General features: G+C 40.5%; 1 protein-coding gene across 1 annotated transcript; it reads left to right on the top strand.

The window, feature by feature from the left end:
* Positions 1 to 3783: 3783 nt before the first annotated feature.
* On the top strand, positions 3784 to 15676 carry IYD (iodotyrosine deiodinase). Its single transcript, XM_053973562.1, has 5 exons — positions 3784 to 4059; positions 10254 to 10448; positions 11888 to 12047; positions 13257 to 13413; positions 15103 to 15676. The coding sequence occupies exons 1-5, from the start codon at positions 3879 to 3881 to the stop codon at positions 15283 to 15285; spliced, it is 876 nt and encodes a 291-aa protein (XP_053829537.1). The 5' UTR covers positions 3784 to 3878; the 3' UTR covers positions 15286 to 15676.
* The last annotated feature ends 12209 nt before the right edge of the window (positions 15677 to 27885 follow it).

Genomic DNA, 27885 nt, shown 5'->3' with positions numbered 1-27885 from the left:
CGTCTGTCTCACTGGAGGCAGGGGGAGGAGAGGAGTGGGTTGTGGTTTTCATTTTAGTGGGAGCACTAAATTATGTAATTCCATTCCTACACCACAACAATTTCTCATACCAAATTCTAGCCATGCGAGGATATCAAATGCTATAGCCTGTGTGTATATGGCCAAAAGTAAGAAAAACAAGAAGACTAAGGACTGCATGAAATGGTCCCTCCTTCCATATGCTTTCCTAAGCCTCAGAGACTTCCTAAATTAGGTGTTTTAACTACCATACTTAGCCTTTGATAGTTAATCAATTCTGAATAGATGTGTTGGATCCCTTTTTGAACATTTAGATCTTACTAATTTTCTGCAGCACTGAATAAGGAGCCCTAAGAGTTCTCCAATAAAGAGACTTCTGAAAGTAAAAATGTGTGATGAGCAGGTGTCATTTGTTGCCTTCAAGTGTCCTTGCAGCCTACAATGGTGCAAGTGCCCACCACGTGGCAGTCTCGTGCCCATGGGTGGTCGTTGTGTGACTGTCCCACCATGGGTCTGTCCTCTACCGGCATTTGCTCATCGCAATTTTTTACTTTGAGTAAGAAAAATACAGGCTATATTTTTTCTTTTTCCTTCAGAACAAAAACAGCTGTCCAGAGGATTTAATGGGAAATATTAAAGAAAGTGTTTTGGGACCAGAATCCTTTAGTATGATTGTCTGTACCTTTTAGGAGTGCTTACATGTTTTTCCTGCAGTAATAGTGGAGTACTTTGATGTTCACAATTGTTGTATTTTTATCAACATTTTCTAACTTCTTTCCATGTTTTTCAGAAAATCTCCATTAATTTCTAGGAGTAGGGCTCTTTGCAAGGTTCTCCTGACTTTTTTGAGACTCAAAAAAACCCCAAAAATTCAGCTGCTAGTTTTTTAGGGTTTCTACAGGTTTTGTGCTGTAGAACAGAAGAAATAATTGTATTAAATTTTCTTGAATTTGCCATTATAATACTAATCACATTTCCATAAAGCTTGGATTGAAAAAAAAATCTTACAGAAAAACTGATTGAAAGCTACTGTACAAAAATTAATTGCTTCCACCCACCCTTTCAGATAGTTCCTCAAGACACCACCATGTTTCTGTTTTAAATGTCTACAGTATAGAGTTATTTAAGCAAATTCAGGTTTTAATTAAACAAGGTAGGCTGGGGTTTCTGTGGGTTTGAAGTGCAACCTAACAATTTTCAATATGTAACAACAAATAGATTTTGCTTATGTTAATACCAAAGGGACTTTTATTTAACTTTCTTTCTTTCTTTGTCCTACAAAAGAAAAATGAATATCACCTCTAAGGAAGCCAAAGTTATTCTGGAACACTGAGCTATTACAAAGTTTCCAGCATTGCAAATAGAGATAGTTATTTTAAACAACATCATTCAGCCTTCTATATTGCCTCTCTCTTTCAGCACAGACCTGTCTCTTCATAGGATGAATCCTCAGCTGCAAAGCATCCAGACCCTAATTTATGTGCATGTGAATAATCAAGGTTAATACATTCCCTGTGGGAGAAACAGTCAGTGCCATTCAGACCACATTCTGTTTTCCTCCCTTGTCACAGAGTAGGCTATTGAAAATGCGTTTGATGAAATTGCAGGTTCCTTCTCTATTCTCATGAATTAATTTAATGTTTCTAATTGGGATTAAGTAAAGTACCTCTCCCCATGACTGGACAGCCAGCAGGTAGGACAAATGAGTTTAAATATCCACTCTAAATCAATGAGAGAGAGGATAAATTTACATATTTTCTTTTTTCCCCACGTGATGATTGTTTCTGTACTGGTTTTGGGGCTTTTTATACATGCAGCCCAAATCAATAACCCAAGCACATGTCCCAGGTCACAAATTGACTAGAGAGTAGGAAAGACAAGGTTCATGGCTTGGATTTTCAAGAAAATTGTCCTTTTAGCCAGAGGTAAATGAAAGTTTATTGCCAACTTTACTATATTAGATTAAATTAGGAACTACGCACAACTTTCTCATGTCCTCTTTTTTACATCACTGATGGATTTGTGCAGTTCCTTGGCTGGTTCTTGGGCCATCCTTCTTACACAGATCTCAAATACTGCCTATAAGGACTGGTACCTACAAGAACTGGGGGCTTGTGTGTTGGAGTAGGATGCAGTGCAACAGCAGTAAAGTATTTATTCTGTATCTGAGCCGAGCAGCTGAGAAAGCCCAGCCTGGGTATAAGCTTTGAGGCAGTTTCATTTTGCCTCTAAGCACATATGGACAATATGTGCACAGCTGAGCAATTCACTTGACCTTGCCCTTTTAACACAAGGAGCTTGTATTAAAAGAGGGTATAGGTCTGGACTGTCAGCCAGACTATCACTGTGTGTGGCAAACCAGTGTGGTCACACATTCCTCTTCTTGTGCAGCAACCTGGTCATTAATCTGCACTTCCCAACAGACCAATCCTCGAGGCAGCTGGCAGTATCTTCTGGAGCATTGGAAGGTAGGGAGCCCTTGGAATGACAGTGTCAAATGGTACCAATAAGGGTGTGCCCAGCACTGCATTACTGGTGGGGTGAGAGGCATGAGTGGTAGGGCATGGACAGAGAATCTGTCAGGATGGAACCTGTGCATACCCCAAATTCTCTCTCCCTTTGTGTCCTGGTTTTCATGTTGAGGAAAGGGGACTGCAGTGACCCCTGCAAGTGCCAGCTGCAGCGCTGACATGCCCTGGGACTCACCATCTCCTTGTATAGCTACACTCACAACTGCTCCCACTGATCTTGGGAGGGCTTATTCAAAATGTGAAATCTTGCCACGGATGCTGGGACATCAGAAATGGCCCTGTATGGCATGAGATAAAGCTTGGCAAGGATGGTGCTTAGCAGGTGCTAAGAAGAGCTGATGGACACTGGTGACTGCATACAGAGAGCACTCCTGCACCCTGCTCTCCAGCACAGCCCTTAGCACCCATTGCTATCTGACATTTCATTATCCAGTATGTCCCAGTAGCCCCAGCTAAATACAGCAAATCAGTGTTGCTGTGTTGGTTCAGTTCCCAAGCAGCTGCCTGAGGTAAAAATGGGTTAAGCATTTAGACATTGACCATTATTGGATTATACCAGGATCTTATCAGTTTTTAATCTTCGATAAGATGCTGAAACATGCCTTTTAAATTCATTGCAGCCCTCACAGAATTTTGCTTTGACTCCTTGAATTCTTCCTGTCAGTTGCTCCAGAACAGCCAGGATGAATACAGGGCTCTGTGAATTGTCTCACTCACGCTTTATAGAGAGGCAATGCTGCCCCTTTACTTATCTGTTCTATTGACGTGTTGACATAGCCGAGGGTGGTGCTGCGAACTGATTTGTGATTGGCGATATTCTGAATTCATGTAAAATGCTAATTTTATGAGTTAAACATTGAAGAGGTGCCATTGGTTTTTAAAAGTCGTAAAACTTGGCTCTTCTCATAATCACTGTTACAAGGAAGATTACTGGGATGACCATAACAATAAAAATAAGAGGGGAGAAGTCTTTTACCTTAGTCTGGAGTTTGAAAAGACCTTGGGGTTTTTAAATTTATTTTGCACTGGACAGCATTTATGTGTATGGTCAGTGCCTCTGCTTGCTGTTTATAAGATGTTTCTTCTCAGAAAATATATAAACCTGGGTCTGGAGTTTTTTTAACTGCAGGAGCTGTTTATTAACAGCAGAAGCCCATCACAGATGAGATTGTGGAGGCGGTGTCTGAAAAGTAGAAGCAAGATAGGGTGGAGGACTGAACCTTGATTCCACCCCTTTTTGCTTATTGCTTTGCTGCTCTTCCCTCTTCAGCCTCTCCTTTTCATGAGAAACTACTGAACGTGGAAGAAAGGCTCCACATTTCCACAGTCATGGCACTCTTTTCTTCCCTCACACCAGTATTTATAGCCATTATATGTGTTTTGATTGGGGTAATAATGAAGAAGACAAATGGAGAGAAGGAAAAACGTGACACTAAAAGCAAGCATCCATCTCGCCCATGGGTGGATGAAGATTTAAAAGATAGCACTGACCATCCCTTAGAAGAAGAAGGTAAGAAAAATTTTATCCTAAACACCTTTGTTGTTTGAATTTTATCTGCTGATACGAATAAAGGAGGTGCAATCTTCTGGACTTCTCCGCAGTGACAGCAATAATCAGCCCAACACTGCTGCTGTGCCCTGAGCTTGTCAGCTCCCAGGAAGGAGGCAATCCTCATGTAGTGTTACCCTTGGTGTAAATTCCCTCCAGACCCCACAGATCAGAGTGCAAAAAACTCACATATATATATAAAATATATTCTCAGAGAGTCCTGTCTGTTCCTCTGTACAGCATATCTCAGACCTATGAGAGATTCTATGGACAGTGTAAGGAAAGAAAAGAGTTCCTGCTGAATTCCCCACAGTCTCTTCCCAGGCCTTATTAGTGTGAGCAAAGGGAAGACGTGAGCAGAGAGTTTCTATCTGCAGTCATCCCATTTTATCACTCAGTGCTACATATTTGGTCTCAGCACAGCTAAAAATTTGGAAATGAGTTTATTACTGTTTTTACAAAGGTCCTCCATTTGTGGCTTCTGAGAATGTCAATGGCAGCTTTGTTGGGAGCTGTGTTGATCAAATATTTAAGAACAAAATGTGGTGGTGGTGATAATCTGGTCCCTCAGCTGCATATTTGAACCCATACAGAATGCCCTTTATTTTCATTAGCTTTTTCTGATTCACAGCTTGGACAAAAAAGTCTAAGTTCAAAATGTAACCTTCCTTCCTAACTATCCTCCATAAACTCACTTTATTTCTTTGTAAAACAAAAATCTACAGAGTTCTGTTCCTATCAATTTCTTAAAATTGTATTTAATGCAGCTCTTTTTTTTTTTTTTTTTTTTTTTCTCCCTTATGCTGGTTTCAAAGACTTTTTGAGGGGTCTGTCTGGGTTATTTTTTTCCCCCCATAATAACACTTCCCTCAGTCTGCTTCTAGGAATCTTAAAACTTACAGTGTTCTTCTGCATATAGACCTTTTTCTAAGAACTATTATAGCTCTTTTCTCAGTGTTCAGTATACTTTGAGCTAGTGTTGTTTATCAGTTTCTGAAAATAGTTGATACCAAGAAGGGTTTAAACCCTGTTGACTATTTTCCAAATATATAAAATTTCTTTACAAATCAGTTCACCTGTTGTATCCTCCTTTGTTCAATGCAAAATAGATGCTGTATGAAATTATTCCATAATTTCTTTGTCAATAATGACTTACTACTTCAGTTAAATTGCTGCAAATTAGAATTCCTGTGGGTAGTTCAAATGATAATCTATGAATTACCATCTTGGATTATAGCTGTTTCCATCACTTAAGAAATTTAGATCCTTTGCATAAACAAACCTATTAGCTCTTATCAAGGAGCCTCACTGCTCCATATATAACATTTTATTCTTTTATGTGTTAGTTGCTTTCCCTGTTGTTCAGCTACTAAATTCAAAACTGTACTAGTTTTTGTTACGAAAAAAATTGCTTGCAAAAAATTTTTGACAGGTAGACATGTTGGTACTGTTGCTAAGTTTTATTTACTTTTAAATAAAACCTTTCTCAATATACCATGTCATCCAATATTAAATTTTCTTTCTATTTTTCTTTTAGTAACAAATAATGATCTTTCCCTTAATGGTGTGTGATTCAAACTAATTTCTTTGTAAAAAGTCGTGTCTTTTATCTCTAGAAATATGAAAATAATATAATCTTCATAGGGAAATTTTTCTTCACCAGAAAATTTTTCTCCAGCCCAGCCTACATGTGAAGAGTAGTAAGGAGAACAAAGAGTTAGTAAGGATCTGTTACTTTGCTAGAGCCTTAATTAAAGATCAAAATATGTTAACCTTGTTGTCAGTGTAAAAATTTTCACTGACTGCACTAGGAAATGGAAACTGCTGAAATGGAAACATGGATGCTGAATTAGAAACATGGATGTATAAAGAGATTTTTCTAATACTAAAGAATCCTATACCTGCTGTGTAAATTCTGTTATTTTATAAATGTATCTTACTTTATCAGACAAGCTCAATTCTACTTAAATGTCTTTGGCTGGCTTGTGTTTAAAGACTAAGTTCCTCTGAAGAGAATTTGAGTTAGGTAGCATGAAGGTTACATTCTTAAGGCCTTGTCTAAAGCTAGAATCTAGGGCTGCCCCACAAGAACAAGCTGAATTTTCAGCAGCCCCCTGAATAGGAAGGGGTAGCTGAAGACCAAGTCTCTTGATTCATGTCCCTGACCAAATCAAGGTCTATTTGCTGAGAGAGTGAATCACTCAGTTAGAAAAACAGAATAGCACCAACCTCACTTGTAGCCCCACGAGCCTTCCCTGAAGTGGAACCCTCAGGGATGTTTCCCATGAGAAGGACATACCTTTGAGCAGCAGAGCATTCACTGTAAGTAGCTGAACTGCTTGGGCAGACTCAGTAGGGTCACTTTTTGGCAATGAAGGGTAGAATGGTGAGGGCCAAGTGCTCCTGAGCTTGTCTGTGTTGTGCTTTCCACAGCTGAAGAGATGAATGTTTCTCGTAGCAGCCAGAAACCCAAGTCTTTTGTTAAGTGCAAAGCACTCAGTCCATTTGTTTAATGCTTTAACTGGCAGTACTTCAGATTTTTTTGCATGCCCATCTATCCTGTAACTTTTTTCTTCATTTATAAGATTCAGAATGAGAGATTGTTGTGCTGTGGTTTGGCAAGGACACTTGATGATGCACTCTACTTAAGGACTACAAAACAACACACAAAGTCTCAATTTTTCCATTTCTCCTGAAAATGTGCTGCTACTTGCTTGTGATACTCCTTATAATAGACCTGTTCCACTAAAAAGCATTTCTCCTCTCCCCAGTTTCAAAGACTTCCCATATCTTAGTAATACTACTACTGACATGGATGAGGCAGTAGCAATTTAAACGTCCTTTTCAATGACAGTTCATGTTTTGTATCATTTAGGAACACAGGACTTAGATGGACACAATGCATTACTGTGTGTATCTTTCTGCTGCTGCAAATACATCCAGCCTTTGTCATCAGCTGAATGAACATGAAAACTGGACTTTTGTGACACTTCAACCTTGCTGAAAGGCTGGTCCAGAATTTCTTACTATGGATTAAAAACTCTTCCCTACCTTTCTGCCTGCCCAAACTTATTTAATACTACTGCATATATATTTAATCTGTTCCATCCTCTTGATTTTAAAGAATTCTCTTCCAGCCCTGGTATATACCCTCCTGTGGTTTATGGATAGCAACCAGATTACCTCTCAGCTTTCCTTATACTAGGTTTTCTCTTTATATAATAGCCACTCTATTTATCTTAAGATCATAAGAAACCTTCAGCAACTATATTCCAGTTGAGGTAATTTTCACAATATTTTGATGCTGGGTTCTTTCTTCCAGGTTCTGTGCCTCTCCAACTTGCTACTTTTTTTGCTTAAGATCCCTGACCCACTCTTAAGGTTTCCAGGATCAGCCTGCTAACCACTATTTATAACCCACTAGTAGGGTAATCCATCTCTTTTAGTTCCCTATTAGTCACACTCAGTTCAGGGCTGGATTCACTACTGAGATTCCTGCAGTGGCCCATTTTGTAGCAGTCTGCCATTAATCAGATAAAGAACCCACAGGGTCACTTACCCAGCATTTAAGACTAAAGATGTGAAAACTTTCTTTACATACATTGAATTTTTTTCCTATGCATCATGTCTTTACACTGGAAAAGAGAGATAGAGAGGAATTGTATGGTCAGGAAGCAATTCTCTAGAGAAGAAACTTGTTTGGAAAGCAAATGCAGTATTGACTAGGGTTTCTCAAGGATCAGTCTCAGGATCAATTGTTAATATTATCTGGTAGTCTTTGCATAAAACCAAGGAGAGTAAAAGTTAAATATTTTAATGACATACAATTGGAAGCCAGCAACACAGAGAAGTGTCAGTGTAGGTAAAAAAAGTGGCCAACAGAAGTGAAATGACAACTTACTGTTCTCAGTATGAGTTTTTAATTAAGAACTCATGCTTCAAACTGAGGTAAAATTTATTACATGATTTGCAGGCTGATTATAACCTCCCATATGGACTGCTGGGAAGAGCATAGTTATCATCATAAAATGTATCCAGAGAGGAATTTCTGATAGAGATAGAAAAATGTACGTTTAAAATGAGATTCCATTTGGGATGTCTGAGCCAAAACCATTCCAGATTTACTTAAAAAGCAGGAAGCTTGATGACTACTGTAAATGGGCAACAGAATTGATGGCGATCTTGAGACTGTGGCTAACAAGGTAATAGACTTGCTAGCAGGATGTCTGTTGTCCATCAAATGGTGGAATACAAGGAGATATAAACAAAACACTTGTGGTATTGTATAACGTGACTGTACAAACAGGAGTGTGTCTAAACACAGCAATTAGAGATATAGAGAGCATGCACTAACCAGATGGTGCTGATAATGATTTAAAGTTAGCATATGGATAATGTTAACTGCTAAGAAAGAATGATAGACACATGGTGGAAGTGAATATATAATAGATTAATTTATTTAAAAAAGAATTTGCCAGGAGAGGTTTGGTTTTGTGTGTCAGTTCCTGCACTTCTAGGTTTTTCTGCTTCAGCCAGTATTCCCAAGTTGAGTGTATTGAGGTTTTCCATTATCTTTAGTCATCTCACCTTTGTCCCATGTTCAAAATCTTTGGAAATACATTGCTTTTTTCACCTTATTATTAATAAGTTGAACTATCTTGACCAAACAGCAGCTTCACTTCTCTTCTACTTACACAGAAACCCTCCCCCCCCACCCAACCCAAAACAAGCAAGCACTCACTATTTTACTGAGTGAAAACCACAAAGGGAACATTATCAAGAGGCACCCTTTTACTTTTTGAACGTGCACAAGATGATCACTAACATAATTTTTACAACATAACTTTTACAATTTTTACAAGATGATCACTAACATAATTTTACACTGCTTTCCATTAACCTGGAGCCAGGTCCTTGCAGACTATGACCAAGAGTGCTTAACACAGGCATGAAATGCTAAACCAAATAAATTCTCAGGGTGAATTCTTCGCACACAAAATGAAACGTGTGTGGTTTGGGGACTAGAACCATTCCATTTAGATTCAGTTTATGAAACTGGATTTATTTCTTCCCTTTGCACAGGCTGAGCCACACTTGTGAATATTTACCTGCTTTTAAAATGAACAAAAAGCCAGCCTGGTCTCTAAGGCAACTGCATACTACTAAAACACAGAAGTAATTGCTGTTTGAATTTGTCCTGGAGATTGCTATGATTTGGGAATAATATCCTAATAGCGACAGAAAAGGAACTGGAATTTTTTTTCCTGACTCAGCTCTCTGTAGCAGATTGCTCAATACTATTGACTAGTCAAAATGTAGCATTTAAATGGCTTTAACTTCCACATCGTAGCTGCAAAAAAATGCTGTCCATGCTGATTCTAGGAATATGGGGGAGAAAGAGGCCTCAGAGACAACAGAAGATTCATTTTGTGATATAAACAGACAGATTTCAGTGAAATTGAGAATCATTTTAAGTTTTTAAATTAAAGCCAAGAAACACAATATCCTACATTTGATATGTTGTTATCCTAAATATAGATGCCTGACATCCATTTCCTCTTATGCTGAAAGTATTGGGAAACCAAAGAGCTTGACCACAAAGTCACATTTCTGCAGAGCCAAAGCTTGCAATGTTTCTGCTATGAAACATGAATATGGAAGAAGTTGACATTCAGCTCTTCAGAGGACATTTTACACATATTGGTAATTAAGCTCTCTCCTTAACTTCAGTAATTTAATTGATTTTTTTTTTTCCTTATTGAACAGCTGAAGAAGGAACACACATGTTCACATTTACTTGCTGAGAAAATTGGGCTGGAAGCCTGTCCACTTTTTCAATGCTGTTTGAGCCTGTAACCCATTTTTGCAGGCAGGCTTGCAGGCTGAAGTGGAGAAGGCAATGACTGCTTTGTGGATCACACTTGATAGAGCCTGCCAGGACCCTCCAGCCTCTTGGTATTTAAACAAGGTGTTTATTCAGTAGCTGGAGCTGGGGATCAATGAGTTGTATCAGCTGGAACCTCAGACTTTGCCTGACCAGTGGTGTAGAAGTGCAGTGTATGCCAGCGCAGGACAAGGTGCCTTACGGTGTGAATGCCAAGGATATCAAGAGTTCTCCAGCAAAAAAATCCCTAACCACTTGTATTTTCTTGCAGAGGGTGAGGAAGAGTTGCAAGGACTTGAAGAAAATGTTGCCCATGTCCCCTTCACTGGCGAGCGCTACTCTGAGGCTGAAATGATTAAGAGGTCGCAGACATTCTATGAGCTTCTAAATAAGAGGCGATCTGTCAGGTTTCTCAGTGATGAGTCAGTCCCCAGGGAGGTTATCGATAATGTCATCAGAACAGCAGGTAGGTACTGAGTAGTTCAAGGTCTGGGGAAATAAAAAGGATCAGCATTGCTATTCAACTGTGTAACTGTGAAAAGGTGGTGTGGAAAAGCCAACGGAACTTTGCTTATGGTTTTCCTAAATTCACCTGTAGCTGGAATGAATTAGCACCCATCGACTTCAGCCAGGAGTGGTTTTGACTCTCATGATTTCTCTTATTCTATGAGCCATGTGCTGCTCCTATAGAAAATATTCCCAAGCCGCCTTAGAGAAAAGTTCAGTAGCCTTTAGCAGGGTTAATAATCTAAAGAATCTCCACATTTGAAGTGCATTATTTTCCCTTTAAGAACTGTAAGCAGCTTTGTTACTGCACTGTAAAGAGTCTCCATGTCCCTGTAATTAACTAGGCATCATTAAAACACTGAGCATGTTTTGGCAAATGCAGCAAAGCAAACAAGCCTGGTGTGCAGATGAAGTACTTAGTAACCCTGAAAGCTTTGGGCTGTGTAGAGAAGAAGAAAACAAAGGGAAGCATGAATGCCATCAGTTTTTACCTAAACCTGAGGAGAAGCAAGGTTCACAATATAAAAACATTTTCATATATCAAGAAAGTTCAAGCTGCTTATTCAGCATTTCTTGAACTAAACACAATCCTTAGTATTGTATGCAAGTATTGTATTCAAGTTCTTCAAGTATTTTAAAATGTGTATGAGGGACCAGAGAGATATAAACTGTTTTCTTAATAGATATATTTGTGAAGCCTGTGCAGATATATATTCTTCAGCTTCTGGCTTTTAACCTCTAGGCAGTTAAAATATTTCTCCAGTGGTGTTGGTGGATGAGCAAGTACAAATTTAATATATATATAACATATATTAAATATAAATATAACATATATAATAGATATGTGAACACCAACTGTCTTTGGGACAACAAACTCAAACCTGTATGCTTTATGGCAGATGTCTCTGTTGTACAGCTCCTTATCTTTGTCAGTCACTCACAGGTTTCTGCTGGTGATCACTCAGCCTTGCTTTCCTGAAAGCCATTATTTTAACCTTTTAGCTAAAACCACGCGTCAGAGTTGGCTGTGTATTCAGACAGAGCTCTGTTTTTGGTACAACAATTTGTAGTAGCATTACTGCATTCATAATATTGCACCATATTACTGCCTCATTATAAGAACCACCAAAAAAGTAATTTTTTACAAATCTTTAACACTGGCTTCCTGTAAAATGGCAGTATGAAAGGACTAACCTCTGTTCTTCAATGAGATTTCACATTCTTTGAGAAAGTAATGAACAGGATTTTCTGCCAGAACTTAGTTATTTTCTTCCCATCTCATCCACTTGCTTTCCCATTACTCAGTTGGTCAGCCTAAAAGCTCACAGGGAAGAGCTGATACCTCTCATTGCCCACCCTCCTTCCTGGGTTTTTACTTTTCCTTGTTTTTGTATGAAGGTACTTCACCTAGTGGAGCACACACTGAGCCCTGGACCTTTGTGGTAGTGCAAGATCCATATTTAAAACATAAGATTCGTGAAATTGTAGAAGAAGAAGAGGAAATCAACTACAAAAAAAGGATGGGAGACAGATGGGTTAATGACCTGAAAAGATTGAGGTATGAAAAGTCAATTCCCTAAGGGGTGTGAAGATAGCTATTGTTTCAGTGGAGGAAAGATTTCTGTAATTTTCTATTTCTTCCTCCCTCTCACTTTTAATATTTTTCTAAAATCTATGTTTGGAAACAAAAGCTTCAAAATATATGTAGAACTGTGCCTTGGTGGCTGGTTCATAAAATTGCTTCCAGTAAAAGGGATTACATGCTCTCTATTTTGAAAGTTTTCCAAGCACTTGGCTCCATCATTATTTTTTCCTATGTAACCTCTGTGGCTGAAACTCTTGTCCCAGATTTTTTCTGTTGTTTGCCAAATAATCAAGCTCCCAAAGTCACTGGAAACTTCGCTACCAACTGAGGAAGCCCCAAGGCCTGTCCCTATCCAAGTGCTGAATTATGCAATATTTAATTGTTCCAAATGCCCTCTGAAGTCTGACTCGCTTAACTTCACACAATGGGAAGATGTCTGCTGAGTCTTGGCTTGTCAAATGGAGCATGTGCACAAAGTTTTCTAGGGTTGACTTGCCCTACTTGTTTGATTATGTTACTATTTTTCAGGTGCTTAGGTGCTATGCAAATTTATGCGCTATGTAAACAACTAAATGCTAGAGGTTCTTATGTTGTGAGTGACAACAGTAGAAAACACTCATTTTCTTGTCTAAATCCTATATCATGATTGTCATTTAAGAAATTGGGAACCAAATGAATTGTAACAGGGATTAAATACACTGGAACAGAATAACAATTTTTGCCATTGGAATACATTTAGGTTTAAACCTTAGACAAAATAGGTTTGAACTTTTCTGACAGCAGTCTTCCCGCAATGAGAAAAAAGTTGGCACTGCTGGTAACAGACAAATCTGCAAAATTCCAGGAATTAAATAATCACAAAGGCAAATGCTCATGAGGCCAGTTCATAGATAAGAGGTCAAGAACTATCTCTTATATGTATGCAATTCGACTCTTCAGAGTGAGCACATCAACTCCTCAGCCAAATCTGTTGAAATTGAGAACTGTATTCAAGCTTTGTTTTTTCTTTCTGAAATGTTTCTGTTTAAGCTGATAATATTTAATCCTTTGCAGTAAACGTTCTAAGGTTTAGTCTACTGCTATAATTGTCATGTACCTTCAGTGTCCCTTTGCAGACAGTAAATGTAACTTACAGGAAAGTGAAAAGGTTGCAAAATAAATGCATTAAACATTCTTTTGCAGAACAAATTGGATCAAAGAGTACTTGGACACTGCTCCGTATTTGATCCTCATTTTCAAGCAGGTATATGGGCAGCTTCCAAATGGCAAAAAGAAGACCCACTACTACAATGAAATCAGTGTTTCCATTGCCTGTGGTATCCTGCTTGCTGCACTGCAGGTATGTTGACAGAACCAACATACTGTGAGTCAATATATTATTTTGGATTATCTACCAAGACTGTTCTGCCCAAATGTGGGTGGAACCTAGTTTAGATTTTAACATTTTCAGTCTCCTGGATTACTCCAATTCCTGGCAATATGTCTTAGTTTTGAGTTTTAATGTTATTCTAAACAGGTCTACATCTGAGAAGGTGATTCCTATCCTCAGTACTGGTTAACAGGAAGAAAAATATAATGTAGCTTTCAGAGTTGTCACTCTTTTCTCGGCACAGTCTTCAGCCCCTGTGGTTTCTGCCTTATGCTAACAGGGCTGACAGGCTCTTCAGACTACCCAAGCACGACTGTGTGGTGCTGCACTGGCCCCTTCTTTTCAGTAATCTCTATAAAACAGCTTGACACCGAACCACTTTTAGTATACAATGCTGAAAAAAAAAAAATCAGGGACATATTCCACAGAACATGCTGTACTATTTCAATGAGTCTTTCTGAGACATTTCTAAAAGTGAACTGATTTGTAAAGCTCAGCATGTTTGACACCAGCCAGTTAAATTTTCTCAGTAGTTTCTCAGTGCTCAGTTCTGCTTCTCATACCTGATGTACTCACACAAGTGTTAAATAGAGAAGCTATTCTGATAGTTAACCTGGCCTGTCAGCAAGATAATAGCAAGGTGCCTCCTCTTATATTAGGCCAATTTCCTACCATGCACTGCCATTTCTCCTCCATTCTGTTTTGAATGACACTTTCTTTCGTGCATTGCTGCTCCTCAGGCACCATTCAGCACCATCACTATTAGCTCTTCTCTTGAGAAGATCGTAGAGATTACTTAAGGTGACGGGTGCATTTCCTGGGCACCTCTCCCTGGCTGACTTGTATCTCAAAGCCTCCCAAAATGCTTGCATTGTGTAGACAGAGAGACTGAAATCCACATGTGCAGTTCTCGGGAAGTGACTCAGCTGTGTGATCACACCTTGGATGATGTCAGCTCCTTATTATTTGTCCAGATTTTTTAGGGGTTTTGTGAGATTTTGAATAAGAGGAAGACTGATACATAGACTTATTTTGGGATTCTGATGTAATCCGTAACAATGGCCACTGTGAGAGATGCCAACAGACTCCTGTGACAACTTCTGAGGCAAAGCCTGTGCCCTCTGTCCCTGCGAGGTACAGCTCATGAGGAGGACCTCAAGTGTTCACATGCTGTAAGGCATCTTCCTGCCAGCTGTATGGAGGCAAGAACTGAAATAGTTCTCTGTATGAGCCAGATCATAGAATCAGGGAATAATTTGGTTTGGAATGGATGTTTCAAGATCATCTAGTCCAACCACTAGCACCATGGGATGACATTCCAATCATATCGCCACAACTGCCTCCCAGCTTCCCTGTGGCCATGGATTCCCCATCACACTGGCACAACAGGCAGGCTGTGGCTCTACAGCACACAGACATGGCGGGCAGACTGTGCTGTTGCTGCGGTGGAGAAATGCTCTACTTCCCTGTAAGCAGAGCAGGCATCTTTTATGGTGCCACTGAGGCTGCTAGTAAATCAGGTGTTCTAAAGGCTGCAGCAGGTCTAAGGAAGCAGCATTTCTGGACTAGTTGACAGAAGGATGTGTACAGGTGTGGTGGGAAAAACCGCTACAAATAAAGAGCACAGACCTCTGTCTCACTGTTGCTGTCTTGCTGCAGAACGCGGGTCTGTACACAGTGACCTCCACACCCCTGAACTGCGGCCCCCAGCTCCGGGTGCTGCTCCACCGGCCAGCAAACGAGAAGCTCCTGTTGCTGCTCCCCGTTGGCTATCCCAAGAAAGACGCCACTGTGCCTGCGCTGAGCCGGAAGCCGCTGGAAGACATCATGGTGGTCATGTGAGCCCAGTGCCAGGAGAAGGAGAGCAATCCTGCTGACAGTTGAAGATGTCACTGCTGTTTCTGTGCATTGTCCCCCTATGTCGCCATTGCTCTGGTTGTTTACATCTCCATTTCTTTTAGTGCTAGTAATCTACTAACAGCAGTGAGCAGTCAAGCACTGTGCCTTGGACAGCTGCTGTAACCTATCTGACCAGGGCATTGTTCCAGGGAGTATGTACAACGGCATTTAAATGATCTCATCACTTGATTTTTCTCATGCATTGTAGGGACGTATCTCTTCTTGAACTGGAATATGTATTTTCCTTATACTTTTGTGATTGCCATTACGCAGTTATTTTAACTTAAGAATTTTAATGAAGGTTGTATTAAAAGATACAAAGAAGTTAAACTGAGCTCCTGTCTTGGTCAGTGTGTGCTGTTTAAATGTCCCTTCCCCTTTACTGTGTTTAGCTGTGTGTACAAAGATGCTATTTTCCTCCTATATGGTAGGATTTCTCTACTTGATTGATCTCAAAAACTTTATCTGTACCAGGCTTTCTTAAACTATTGCGGCTATGAGTGTCTTGTAGGTTGGGGGAAATTTAGTGGGAACAAGGCATACGAATAATTTGCTTGTTACCATTTATTTGTGTGTGTTCCAGGCACAGTTAGATCGTGTGGCAGCTATCAGTCGTGTCCCCGGTACTTCGCTGCTTCCACTGGAAGCTACTATTCTGGTTATCCTGTTCATACCTACAACTATACCAGTTCAACACCCTGAAACTGAAACTACTTCAGAGACCCTGACACGTGAGAGGTGTCAGGGTCTCTGAATTTGGGAGCGGCGCGCTGGAAGGGCTGGCGCTGCCGATGCCCGGGCGGGCAGAGCCCCCTCGTGGGGCCGCGGGTCCCGCCGGCTCCGCCAGCAGCGAGAGGGGAGATGCTCAAAGAGACGCGTCCTTCCTGCAGGGCTCTCTGTTCTGGGAAACACTTCCCCACCCTGATCTCTGCTGCGTCCAACGTCAGGCACGTTCAGCCAAATTGGCTTCAGCTGTCCTTGAGGGATAAGAGGCCGGAGAGCAGTGCCGCAGAAAGGGACCTGGGGGTCAATGGCAAGCTGAACATGAGTCAGCAGGGCTCTGGCAGCCAGGATGGCCAATCCTGTCCTGGCATCAGGCACAGCATGGCCAGCCGGGCAAGGGAGGGGATTGTCCCACTCTACTCTGCTCTGAACTGGGGATGGCTCACCTTGAGTGCTGGGGCAGTTTTGGGTATCACAGTATAAGACAAAAAGTTATTAGAGAGCATCCAAAGGAGGAGCAAAAAAGATGGTGAAGGAAGGACCTGAGGGAATGGCCTGAAGTTGAGTCAGGGATGTTTAGGTTGGTATTAGAAAGGGCTTCTTCATCCAGAGGATGGCTGGGCACTGGAACAGGGTCCCCAGGGAAGTTATCACAGCACCAAGCCTGAAAGAGTTCAAGAAGCATTTGGACAATGCTCTTGGACACTCGGTGTGACTCTTGGGGGTGGTGCTGTGCAGGGCTAGAAGCTGGACTCGATGATGCTTGGGGGTCCCTTCTAACTCAGGATATTTCTGTGTTCTGAGTTAACTCACTCCTTATCTGAAGTCTAACCTGGTCTAATGGAAGGCTCAGCAGGGGGACTGAAAGTACAGGATCTTTAAGGTTCCTTCCAATTCAAACCATTCTCTGATTCTACAAGTCAAATCCCATTTACCATCACTTGTCAGCTGAGCAAGTGGAGGGGATAAAGTTTTGCAGAGGTACAGATTTTGGCCATGTCAATGCCTCTGGCACCTAGTGGGAAAAACTGTTTTCCTCTTTGACAGACCATTTTGCTTGTATTTAGCAGATGTGGTGATGTCTTCATCTGTTGTACTAGCCTATTTCATGTTCTCAGTGGTAAAGCTATGGCAGGAAGTTTCTTGTGCAGGCCTAGTCTGAGATCAGCTCTTGTAACTACAGTCAAACAAAATCTAAAAAGAAAAAAAAAAAAAAAAAAAAAAAAAAGAAGTCCTGGATCTACACACTGTCAAGGTCTAAAATCTAGTAAGGGAGATAGGGATGAGCTGAACCAAGCCAAGAAGCCAAGGCTGATCAGCTTCAGGTGCCCAGTTATCAGGAATACATATTAAAGTCACTGTTGCAAGTTTTCCTTCTGTGCAGATGCTGCTCTGCCCCATCATGCCCCTTCACAAGCAGTTTGTACCTGTTGGTACTACTATGTTTTAATTCAGAGTTCACATCAACAAAGGGAGGACTGAATCCCTGTCAAGTTGCAATCTTTCCTACAGAAATAAACTCAGCTACAGAAATGAATTGCTTCTGCCTGGTCTCAGTCTGCAAAATAGATGACACTCAGAGAAAATTTACTAAATTAATTCAATTTGAAACAGCAGGAGCTTGCATATATAAGGCTATTTCTAGTGTGGTTTCATAACTAAAAACCAAAGAACTAAAGCAGTCTAAAAATACATTAAAAATTGTCACAATAACAAGCACTGGTATATACCAATATGCCTCTTCACACCAAAGAAGCTTAATGGTTGTTTTTTTTTCCTCTATGTGTTCATTCTGGACACTAAGATACACATAGCAGTTTAAAAACTCAAGCCCTCACACCTACTAGATGGGAAAGATGGGAAAGATTCTATCCAAAAAGCATTTCTGGAATCATGAAATGTAAGTAAAATAAGCTTCTTTTTTCTTCTTTTTTTTTTTCTTCTTTCCCTCCCTTAAAAATGCTTATTCAAATGGAATACTTCAGTAATATTATTACTGCTGATGATACTGCAGAGTCCTTTGTAAATCATGTTAGTTCTCCTGTTGTGACAAGCCTATTTGGAATTGCCACTGTTCTCTAATAAGTGCACTGTCTTTACTTAAAACACAATTAAATAATAATAAATTTTGCCTTTCCATGCAGCACACTGCTGACTAAAACAAAGGTTGGCATTTAAATTATTTTACATTTAACTAGGGATATCTGATTGGCATTTGTTCAATTTCAAGGTAAAAATTGTTTTTCTGCTATCTAAATGGACTTTCCCACGTTTTCATTAGTGTCCCTTGCCTGTTGGCCTGGTGCCACCCGTCTCCAAGAGAAGTCTGACTTCACCTTTCCTGTATCTTTCCATCAGGTAGCTGCAGACAGCAACTGGCTCTCTCCATGTCTGGGATCTTTCTTCCTTGAACTGCGTGGACTAATTTGTGTGTGTTCAAGGACTCTCACAGTCTGAAATTTTCCCACAAATCAGATGCAACATGGTGGGTTGCATTTTGCTCTTGAAATCAGGTGCAACATGGTGGGTTGTATGACAATCTGGATAATTAAAGGAATAAGTATCACATTTGTTGGAACGACGGCCAACTGCTCATCTCCTCCCACTGCAAGTCTGACTGAACTGGTGTTGGTTTCAGTCTGCCCTTGAACAGGTAGCTGGAAGATATTGAAGCTGGTGTTCATCAGCAATCCAGCTGGCCGTGCCACGAGGCAGGGAAGCATTGCTCCTGGAGCAGCACCACCTTACCCACTCCAGCGTCTTCCTTTCAAGACCGGTGAGCCAGAACTCAAATGATGCTGCTAGAAATTTTTTGAACTGAGGACTCTGTTCCACTGGTCTATGTGCCCATCTCCTCTGCAGCTATGTGATCAAGTTCAAGATTCCCGTAAGTTAGCTGGGCTGTAGTAACCATCTAAGGTGCTCTCTGCGTGATGGAAATAGCAGGTTGTCAGTATTTAGCTTCTTTGCAAGTAGTTTAAAGCTAAGTGCTGTTATTTTGAATTTGGCAGAAATAACTGTTCCCAGGCAGAGTTACTGGATCTGAGCTGGTCCACAGGGATGGAACAGGCTATAATGTATTAGCTGTGTGTTTCAGCATTTCTTACCATACAAATTCACACTAGTACAATAAAAGTAAAGAAACTTCGGGGTGTGAAGAAGTAACAGCTTGGTGCTGTGAACTTCAGATGGAAAAAAGCACAAAAGCCCCTACCTCAGGTTGCAGTTTTGCTCTGATTAAGCTGCAGCACTTCAAAGACATTTAAGCAAGTAGATGTGCAGTCAGCATCTGATTGATTTATTTCTTTAATTGCTATATAGATGTCATGGGCCCATGAAAAATCAATCTTGAGAAATAATCCAGCTTGCACTCCAAGGCAGGATCAGCTATACTTGAATGCCAGGTACTGACAAAACATGAATCCACAGCACTAATAAACTGCTCCCAGCAAAAGACTTGAAAGAAATGAAAATGCAAATGCTAATTCTGCCAGCACATACAAGTCCTGAGAAATTTTTGTTTCCAGAAGGGCTCAGCCTTGGCATCATGTTGTGTCACTGATGAGACCTCCATGAAGATCATTAGGAAGAGGTTGGGCTACTGTGTTGTTTCTGAAGATTTCCACCCACCTGAGCTTAGTCAAAGCAGAACAGCCATTGTACTCATGACTTAGAACTCTCAAGGAATTTAATTATTTTTTTGGCTAACATTACCTGTAAAAGGCATCTACGAGAGCCAAGCCTTTGCCCATATAGACAGAACTCTCCTGTGCTTGTAGAGTGTACATAATGAGAACACTTAGTTGGATGAGAGCTGGGCAAGAGTTCCATTCAAATTTAAGATGGAAGAGTCACTGAAGCTTGAAGTTACCAGTTAAATACACATCCTGTTCCAGGTTGTGTATGTGTATTAACTTAGCTACAAGATTGGAACTGAGTTGAACTAGTTCTGATAGAAACAACAAAGGCATTCCAAGACCCAGGTAACACGGTATAAGACATGGGAAAACAGTGCTGATCAGCAAGATGGATAATAACCATGACCCCAAGCATCAGTTGCCAAGTTTTTTGAGACATACGTTTGAGAGATGAGGTGTTTGAAGGATTTTTAAGAGAACTCTTGGGATTTTTTTTATGAGGAGCTGCCCTGTGCCTGAGGGTAAGTTCTTGTCTATTACTTGAGGGCAGGATCTTGTAGCTAAGACCACCAGTGACTCAGCTTGAAAGGGTGAGACCAGAGTCCAACAGTTTTGCCCTACAATGTGACAGCATTGGTGAAGTTATCCTGAGGAGCACCTCCTGCAAATACCAGGTTCAAAGTGTGAATATTAGGAGTCAGACAAAAGCACAGCTATGGAGACCCACAACAGGCACAGATATGCTTCAAAGAGAGGATCTGCTGTAACAGGCTGCCTTTCATTTTTCAGTTGTATATGCAACAGGGACATGAGTCTGTAGATTATGCACTGGATTTTAATGAAGCTTTTGTGTCATTGTTTTTGTAGTGCAAATGGTCCAAATGTCAAAAGGTTTTTAGCATCTTCAAACTATTCCTTTAGCTCACTCATAGGATAGCAATTATTCATTCAGCTTGCAGAAGGCTGTCACAGCCAATTCTCTGTGGGACTAATGCCAAGGTACCACTCTTGGGTAAAGAGAAATATGTTCCCTAGCAGCGTGCTGTGAAAGATCTTTCTATGCAAGTGGAAGGGTTAACAGCAACCTGCTGGCTTTGCCTTCCTGGGGCAAATAAATATGAGATGTGATATAAGTCACCCCTTTTTAAGTCTGAAGATCTTAGTTTGCTTTCAGTACCAGTAAACTCGTTCTTTGTGGTTTATGAATGAAGAAAAAAGAAATAGAGCAAGACAAGGCACAGCTACCAGGCAATGCTAAGTGTCGACACAAAGGAGTCAAAGAGCTAAGGAGAAAAAGAGCTTTCCTACACTGGCCATTCAGTTTGTTCCTGCTTGTGAACTGGTATGCATTAAATTTAGATCTGACTAAATTTCAGGAGACTAAGTGACCCTTGAAAAATCTGTGTCACTCTTGGAATTATGTGTTAAAAGCTCCTAATGAGCAATGACTTAGCTGCTGTCAAGGACAGTTGACACCACCCCTCTTTGGTACAGGGCCTTCTATTTCTCAGGGTACTTTTTAGAGTAAATACAACAGCTCATTCTTTAATATTGGTCTCCATTTCCCTTTTTGTTGGAAAATGGAGATGAGGCATATGATAGGAGAAGAATAATTTTAAATTCAGTGAAATATTGGTCAAAGCAAAAAGGTGGCATAATAAATAAACAAAGTGATTGACATTAGCCTTAAAAATTTTAATGATAAGTAATCACATGTTTTACAGTTTTGCAAAATGGTATGAAGTAAGAGCATCCTCAACTTTTAACTAGGGTAAATTATCAATTAACTTTAGTAGTAGCTGGTCCTGAAAAGGAAAGAAAAACTTCAAAATGAATACTTGAAATATTTATAAATAAGTTATCTATTTAGAAATCAAAAGCCGCTGAAAATACTGACTCATTTTCATTAACTTTCAAGAAGCATGAAAAGAATTGTAACTATTTTCTTTCACTGCTTTGGAGACCAAAGCAGCATATGCAAGTATAATCACTTGAAAGATATTTAGGATTTGTTTCATGCTGAACTGTATTTCAGACTGCCCTTGAAATGTGAAATTGTATTTCCAAACTGTCTACTAGCCAGAATGTCAAGGCAACAACTGATCATCTCTGTGTAGGATTCCGGATTGTGTTTCAGTAAGGATGCACTGAACAGGGCATGGTGGCTCATTTCAGCAGCCCAGTGAGATCTGAGAGACAAACGTGATGCACAAACCTTAAATACATCATGCCTCAAATGTCTCTGCTACAATAGCAGCAATTGTAAATCAGAGGTGGTCGATGGGTGGTACCTGACAGGGAGATTTCTTGTTGTGACCACTGACTCTGGCTGTGCAAGTACATGCGAATGTCTGCGTATAAGAGGTGTATGCATGCATATAAAGCATAGATAAGAACTGTGGCACACAGTTCTTGCCTCATGTGATACAGATTGGTGCTTCCTAACTCGCTGCAGTTTTGCCACTCTCCCAGGAAGGAAATCCTAGGCAAACACCAAACATTGCTGGTTTTGGAAGGAACAGAGTTAAGTCTCAGAAAATAGCACTAAGGTGAGAAGTATTCTTAAAAAATGTATTGGTTCTTAGCAGAAGATAGGAATGTTTTATACAGGGTAACCTCTAACTATTGCTTCTCCCTGATACCTGGTACAATTTGAATGCATTCATGATGAATGAACAGCAAAATAATATCTGCTTCTTGTTTTTCTATTTTCTTATGGTTTTGACCTCAGTTTCTTTTCTGTCCTTCATTTCACACCTGTCACCTCACAGTATATTTTTGCTGTAGGTGCTTTTTGAGCTCTAAGCATGGTGTTCCTATTCTTTAATAGAACAAGTGTGAGTACTATGCAAAGTGTGTTGAGCTGGCAAAGCGTGTTGAGCAGAAAAACAGCAAGTGCAGGTATCCATCTTTCTGCACTTATTTTTACTGTGATTTTTTTATCTATGTGGGTATAGTACCTGAACTCCATTAGATGTGTAGCAAAAAGTGGTTCTGACTCCAAAGTTTGTCTGCCTTTTAGCGGGATTTGTTGTACTATCTGTTTATAATTAGATGACAAAACACAAGTATGAATGAGGTAATAAACAAAGGTTAGAGCAAACTCCTGTCAATTGTTATCTATTTTAACTGCCAGGAGAAATCTGGCAGACAGCTCCTATCCTGCAAATCGAAGTGAATAAACACTCTCTGTGAATATTACCTTCTCATTTAATTCAGTAAATTGTTGATGAACAAATTGCAAAGTTCAAGAATGTAAGTATTTGGGATTAGTAGAGGATTTCTTTAGCACGTAATTGATATTCTGTGGATCATTTTGATTAGCAGCTGAAAACAGTTTGTAGTTGATGCTGTAATTAGCTAGCGCAGTGCTCACTCCATATGAGACTGCAGTGTTATAAATTTGGGTAGACGCAGAATACAGAGCAATGCAGCTTGACTGCTAACTAATTCACACTGTTTTGTAGGAGACTACAGTTTAACCTGCAGGAATTTAACATATAGGATTTGCAATGCGGTCTGAATCAAAAATTGCCTCAGAATTCACTTACCTTTAACTCTGTGCTTATTTTAGCTCCTTTGGGTTCCCACTTTGTGGTTTTTGCATTTCATTGGTGGTTCAGGGCAGATGAAGGTGACTGATTTCTGAAAATTTGCATGGAGAGTAACCATGGATGGTGATGGATTCTCTGCATAAATGTCTCCTATCTGTGAGGTGTTCCCTCAGAGCATGAGAGTCCCTCTTGACTGAAGACTGTGTATTTTCACCTGCACAATCACACAGCACACCTGTATTGTGGGATGAATGTGTTTCCTTTCTGTCCCTTAGATCCAGGAGAGCAGAGTCCTTCTGTGAGCAGCTAAATGGGGAAATACTATTTTCTGCATGGATTATTCAGAGTCAACTGATGTAATAGGAGGCAGTGTTGCCTGCAGGCAAGTATCCCTGTCCAGAATTAAAATGCCTTTTGTAGGAAAAAAGTAAATGATGTTTTAAATAATATTTTTTTTCCCAGTTTATGAACTGCATAACTAACCTGGCACCCCTGTTCTGCTCTCTAAGGGCTGGATAAATAAATGTAATAAATAAAATAAAATAAATAATAAATAAATAAATGTATATCTATTGTTTAGCTTCTCAGAGAAAGCCTATTCATATGGAAGGAGCTACCCCCTGACCTTTTGTAGTTACATTTTTTTTTTTATCCCTAGCTGCTCGTAATTGGCAAGAAAACACATGAAGTGCTTCATTATATTTGCTACCACTGCCTTTGTACCACTAGATGGCAGAGGAATACCATTTAGGAAGAGAGGACCTTTGCCTGGAAATAAATCTACTCCTTAAGTCCTCTTACTCCAGTTACCTTTAACCACACTCTGTTACCCAAATCACAGATCTAGAAATCTGCATCTGAGAGATAAAAGCTGGAGTTTTATCTGTGATCAAAAAAGGACCGCACACAAAGACTGAATTTGTCGTGCACTTCAATAGCTTAAGAGTTGACTGTAAATGCAAAGGGTGAAACTCACTTCATCCAAGCTCTGACAGGCTTGTATAGGTGGGGCTTTTTTTGCTGTAGAAGTGACCCAGTTTTATCTAGTTACCTAGCCACATATTGCCATATGCTTTGCAGTGATACAGATGCAAAGCTTCCCATTAGTCATACATCAGACTGTCAAGTTCACAGGTGTCTTCAAATAAGCATATGGTCACTAATTCTCAGCCATTTCCTTTCATTGATTTAATTCCCCATGTGTTTCCCTTCCTCCACTGCAGGTCTTCATACTCTTCTCCAGACCTCTGCAATCCTGGCTGACCAGCAGCTAAGGCGTGACACACGGACACTTGTCTCTTGAGAAGCAGATCCAACTCCAGTCTGCTCAAAGGCTCTTGCTTGCTCCTGAGAAACACAAGGCATGGTTGTCCTCTGATTAAAGAGTGTAGACGTTTTTAGTTTCTGCTGTTTGATTGAGAAAAAGGAGATAGTTCCTTCTTTCTTTCCCTTCAGATATGGATAAATCGTGAGGGAACTATGTAACACAAAAATGTTACATAGGCTTCCTTAGAAGCCTAATGGGAGCATAGAAGGGCAGAAAGGTCTGGGAGTGGAACATAGGTTTGAAGGCATGTCTGTAAGGCTGTGTTCAGGCTAGATCTGTTGTGTTACAACAAAAATTGTGTACTGGGGGAAGGTAGGCTTGGACTCGTCTGCAGGTGTGGAGGAGTTACTTTGGTGCCCAAGCAGTGAATCAGTCAGATGCCAACATCAAGTGAAGGAACATTTTCCTTTTGGAAGATTCAGTCAGGTAGCTAAGACACAAGGCTGGAACTCCTGTCCATGTGACAATGGATAAATCACTTTCCATATTTTTTTCTGTCAGTGCATGAATGGTGGGATTTGTGATGATAATCTACAAAGGAAATGAAGGGGAAAAATCACTAGATCAGCCCATGATAATCTTGGTCTGATAATCTCAAATTTGCTGCTTACATCAGTTTCCCAGATTTCATATTCAGTTTAATTGTGACTAAACCTTATCTGTACTTGATCATTAATCACAAATGTATTCTTTCTGTAATAATTGTGGTTGCTAAAAGGGTACCAGGAAAATAGAAGACCAAGAAAGGGTACATAAATACTGCAGAAATATTTCAACACTGGACAGGCTGGCAGCAATGAGCTTTGTGTATATGAGGAAGAAAAGATTTTATGCTTGAATTTAAAATTTGTCTTGGACGCTGCTTTCAGCATTTCAGTTACTTCTGAGGAGGATTCCAGGTGTCCACTTGAAAATAGAAAGTGATCCCAGGCAGGAGTTTCCGTCTATATTCTGTGCTCCTGTACTCACAAAGAAGTAGAAAATTTCTTACAAAGGCAAGGCACTAGATGGAATATATACTGTTGGATTTTTTAAAGATAGATTCATACAAGTTTAATGAAAGCCTCCTTACTATGTTGTTTGTATAATGGTTATATAGATATGAGTGAAATTTCTCCAATTAATATGATTATTTTGTGCTTCCTTGCTGTGTAACCTAGTGCACACTGCTTTGCATTTTTTCACTAGAGGCAATGCAGAGCAGTTGATGGAGAAACTGATGAAATACCTTTAATTTTTACCTTGAAAGAGTTGCTAAAGGGAAAAATTGAAGCAGAGGGATCACTGACAACTAAGCAATGAGAGGGTCTTATGAATTCATGGCATATGTGGTAGAGAGTTGTTACTGTTTTGCAAAATTGCATTACTTGAAAGATACAATTCCACAGCAATTTTACTAACTATTCTTTGGTGTTTTCATGAATTACAGCAATAGGAAATTATTAGTTGTACATGCCCTTGGCAGCCTCTCTGCATACATCCCCTTACTGACTGCACCTGGAGCTGAGGATCAAACTCGCCTTGGGTAGTGTGGTTATGCCTGAAGCGGTTAAAATTAAGGAGCAGAAATCAGAGCAATGCTGAGGACTGCAGGGCTGACCACCACCTCACCCAGACCAGCCCATGGCTCTTGCTGAGCTTGCATGTGCTGGGTGTTTGGCATCTATCAAAGCCTGTGGTGGTGCAAGGCAGAAGGAACAAGTTCTCCCATGTGAAGAAAGAAAAGTGTGTGGCTGAAGGAGGAAATAAAGCACTGATCCCACAGTCTTTAAAGATAAACTCCTATGCAAGACTGAAGAGTTGACTATTTTTAGTGAGGGTGAGCCTAAGGGGAGGGCTTGTCAAAGAGATTAAACCATTGTAAGGAGCATAGCAGGATTCTCCTGCAGCACTTTCCTTTCCATCACACCTGCATCCTGATGTGAAATAAAAAGTGTGTGCATGGGGGGGGTGGGGGGGGGGGGGATGTGGAGGAGGGAAAAGCTGCACTTGGGTGAGCTGAAATGGTAGCAGTTAGTGATGGAATTGTTATTTCCTGTCACTGCTTTTACCCTATTAGCTTCTCTTATGCTGATTTCTTTCTGTTAATCCCCTGGATAGCCTCTGAGAGTTGTTTATCATCCCGGGGCAAAATGGTTCCAGCCTGCTCTCACCACTCTTTTCCTGCACGCAGTGTTGCTGATGTGTCTAAGTATCCAGAAGAGCCTGAGGACAGAGTGGGAGGATATTTTCTCATTTTTCTAATCTCTCCGGGCCCATGACTTTTGCTCAGCACTGTTCTAGTTCCCCCTGCTTCTCCCAGACACCCAGGCTGTGAGGAGCAGTGCTGTCATGCTGCAGCAAACAAAGTGCTGCACAGCTGCTGGGCATTCATCCGTGCTGGGCCAGGTGCTGTGTAACCTTCCCTTTGGGAACATGTGTTTGAACACTGTTCAGAGGAGTCTGGTCACAGGGGGATGGCATGGGTGCACTAGGCAGGGTGGGGTATTATTCAATGCTGCCCTTTGCCAGCTAGGTTTTAGTAATTTCCTGGTTCTGCTGCATGACTTATCTCCCAGACAGAAGGAATTAAAGGCTGGGAGAGTGTGTTTGCCCCAGAGAGAGAAGGTATTTGGGAGGACAGTTGGAGGTTCAGAGAGGTCTTGTGACAACAAAAGCTGGGGTTTTTTTTAATCTGGAGCAAGAACGTGAATATGTGATGTGCATTCCGAGACTGGAAATTAGGGTATAACCCTATCTGAGTCTGTCTTCTCTTCTACCTTCCTATTCAATTGTTTAGGTCAGCCTTCTAAAGAAGAAAATTTTAGGTGGCAGTCCATCACAGAAGACTTCTGTGACTCTTTAGTCCTGACACCATTCTCTAGTTTTGTTTTAGGGTCTTGGAATCTAGAAGAGTAGGCTTGTACATAAAACAGCACCATGTATTTCCTAATAACTAAACTTTGGGGGAGATGAATCAAAGAAATATACAAGCAGATAAACAGACTTGTTCTCTTTAGAAGCCTATCAACCAAAAAGTGGAATCTACCGGGACTCCCAGCTTTGAGTGGAGAGAAGGTGGGACTGAAGGCTGTCTACTCTCTTAATAGCCTTTCTGAATATGTCAGGAAATGTGCCTCTAAACCTAGTCAGATGATCCCTCCTCCACAGTTCTAACTTCTCACATAGCAGGTTAATCTGGCTTTGGGAAGCTCTTGTACCATCACAAGAAAACATTTTAAAGCCTTGTCCTAGAGTATTCCCTCACCCTACTTTGTAACTTGACAGGAGGGATGAGACCCCCTCCATAACCTCTGAAGAG

This window comes from Vidua macroura, chromosome 3 (assembly GCF_024509145.1).
Source record: "Vidua macroura isolate BioBank_ID:100142 chromosome 3, ASM2450914v1, whole genome shotgun sequence".
NCBI classification, from domain to species: Eukaryota; Metazoa; Chordata; class Aves; order Passeriformes; family Viduidae; genus Vidua; species Vidua macroura.
The sequence above is the reverse complement of the archived record's forward strand: the minus strand, read 5'-3'. Positions and strand labels throughout refer to the sequence as shown.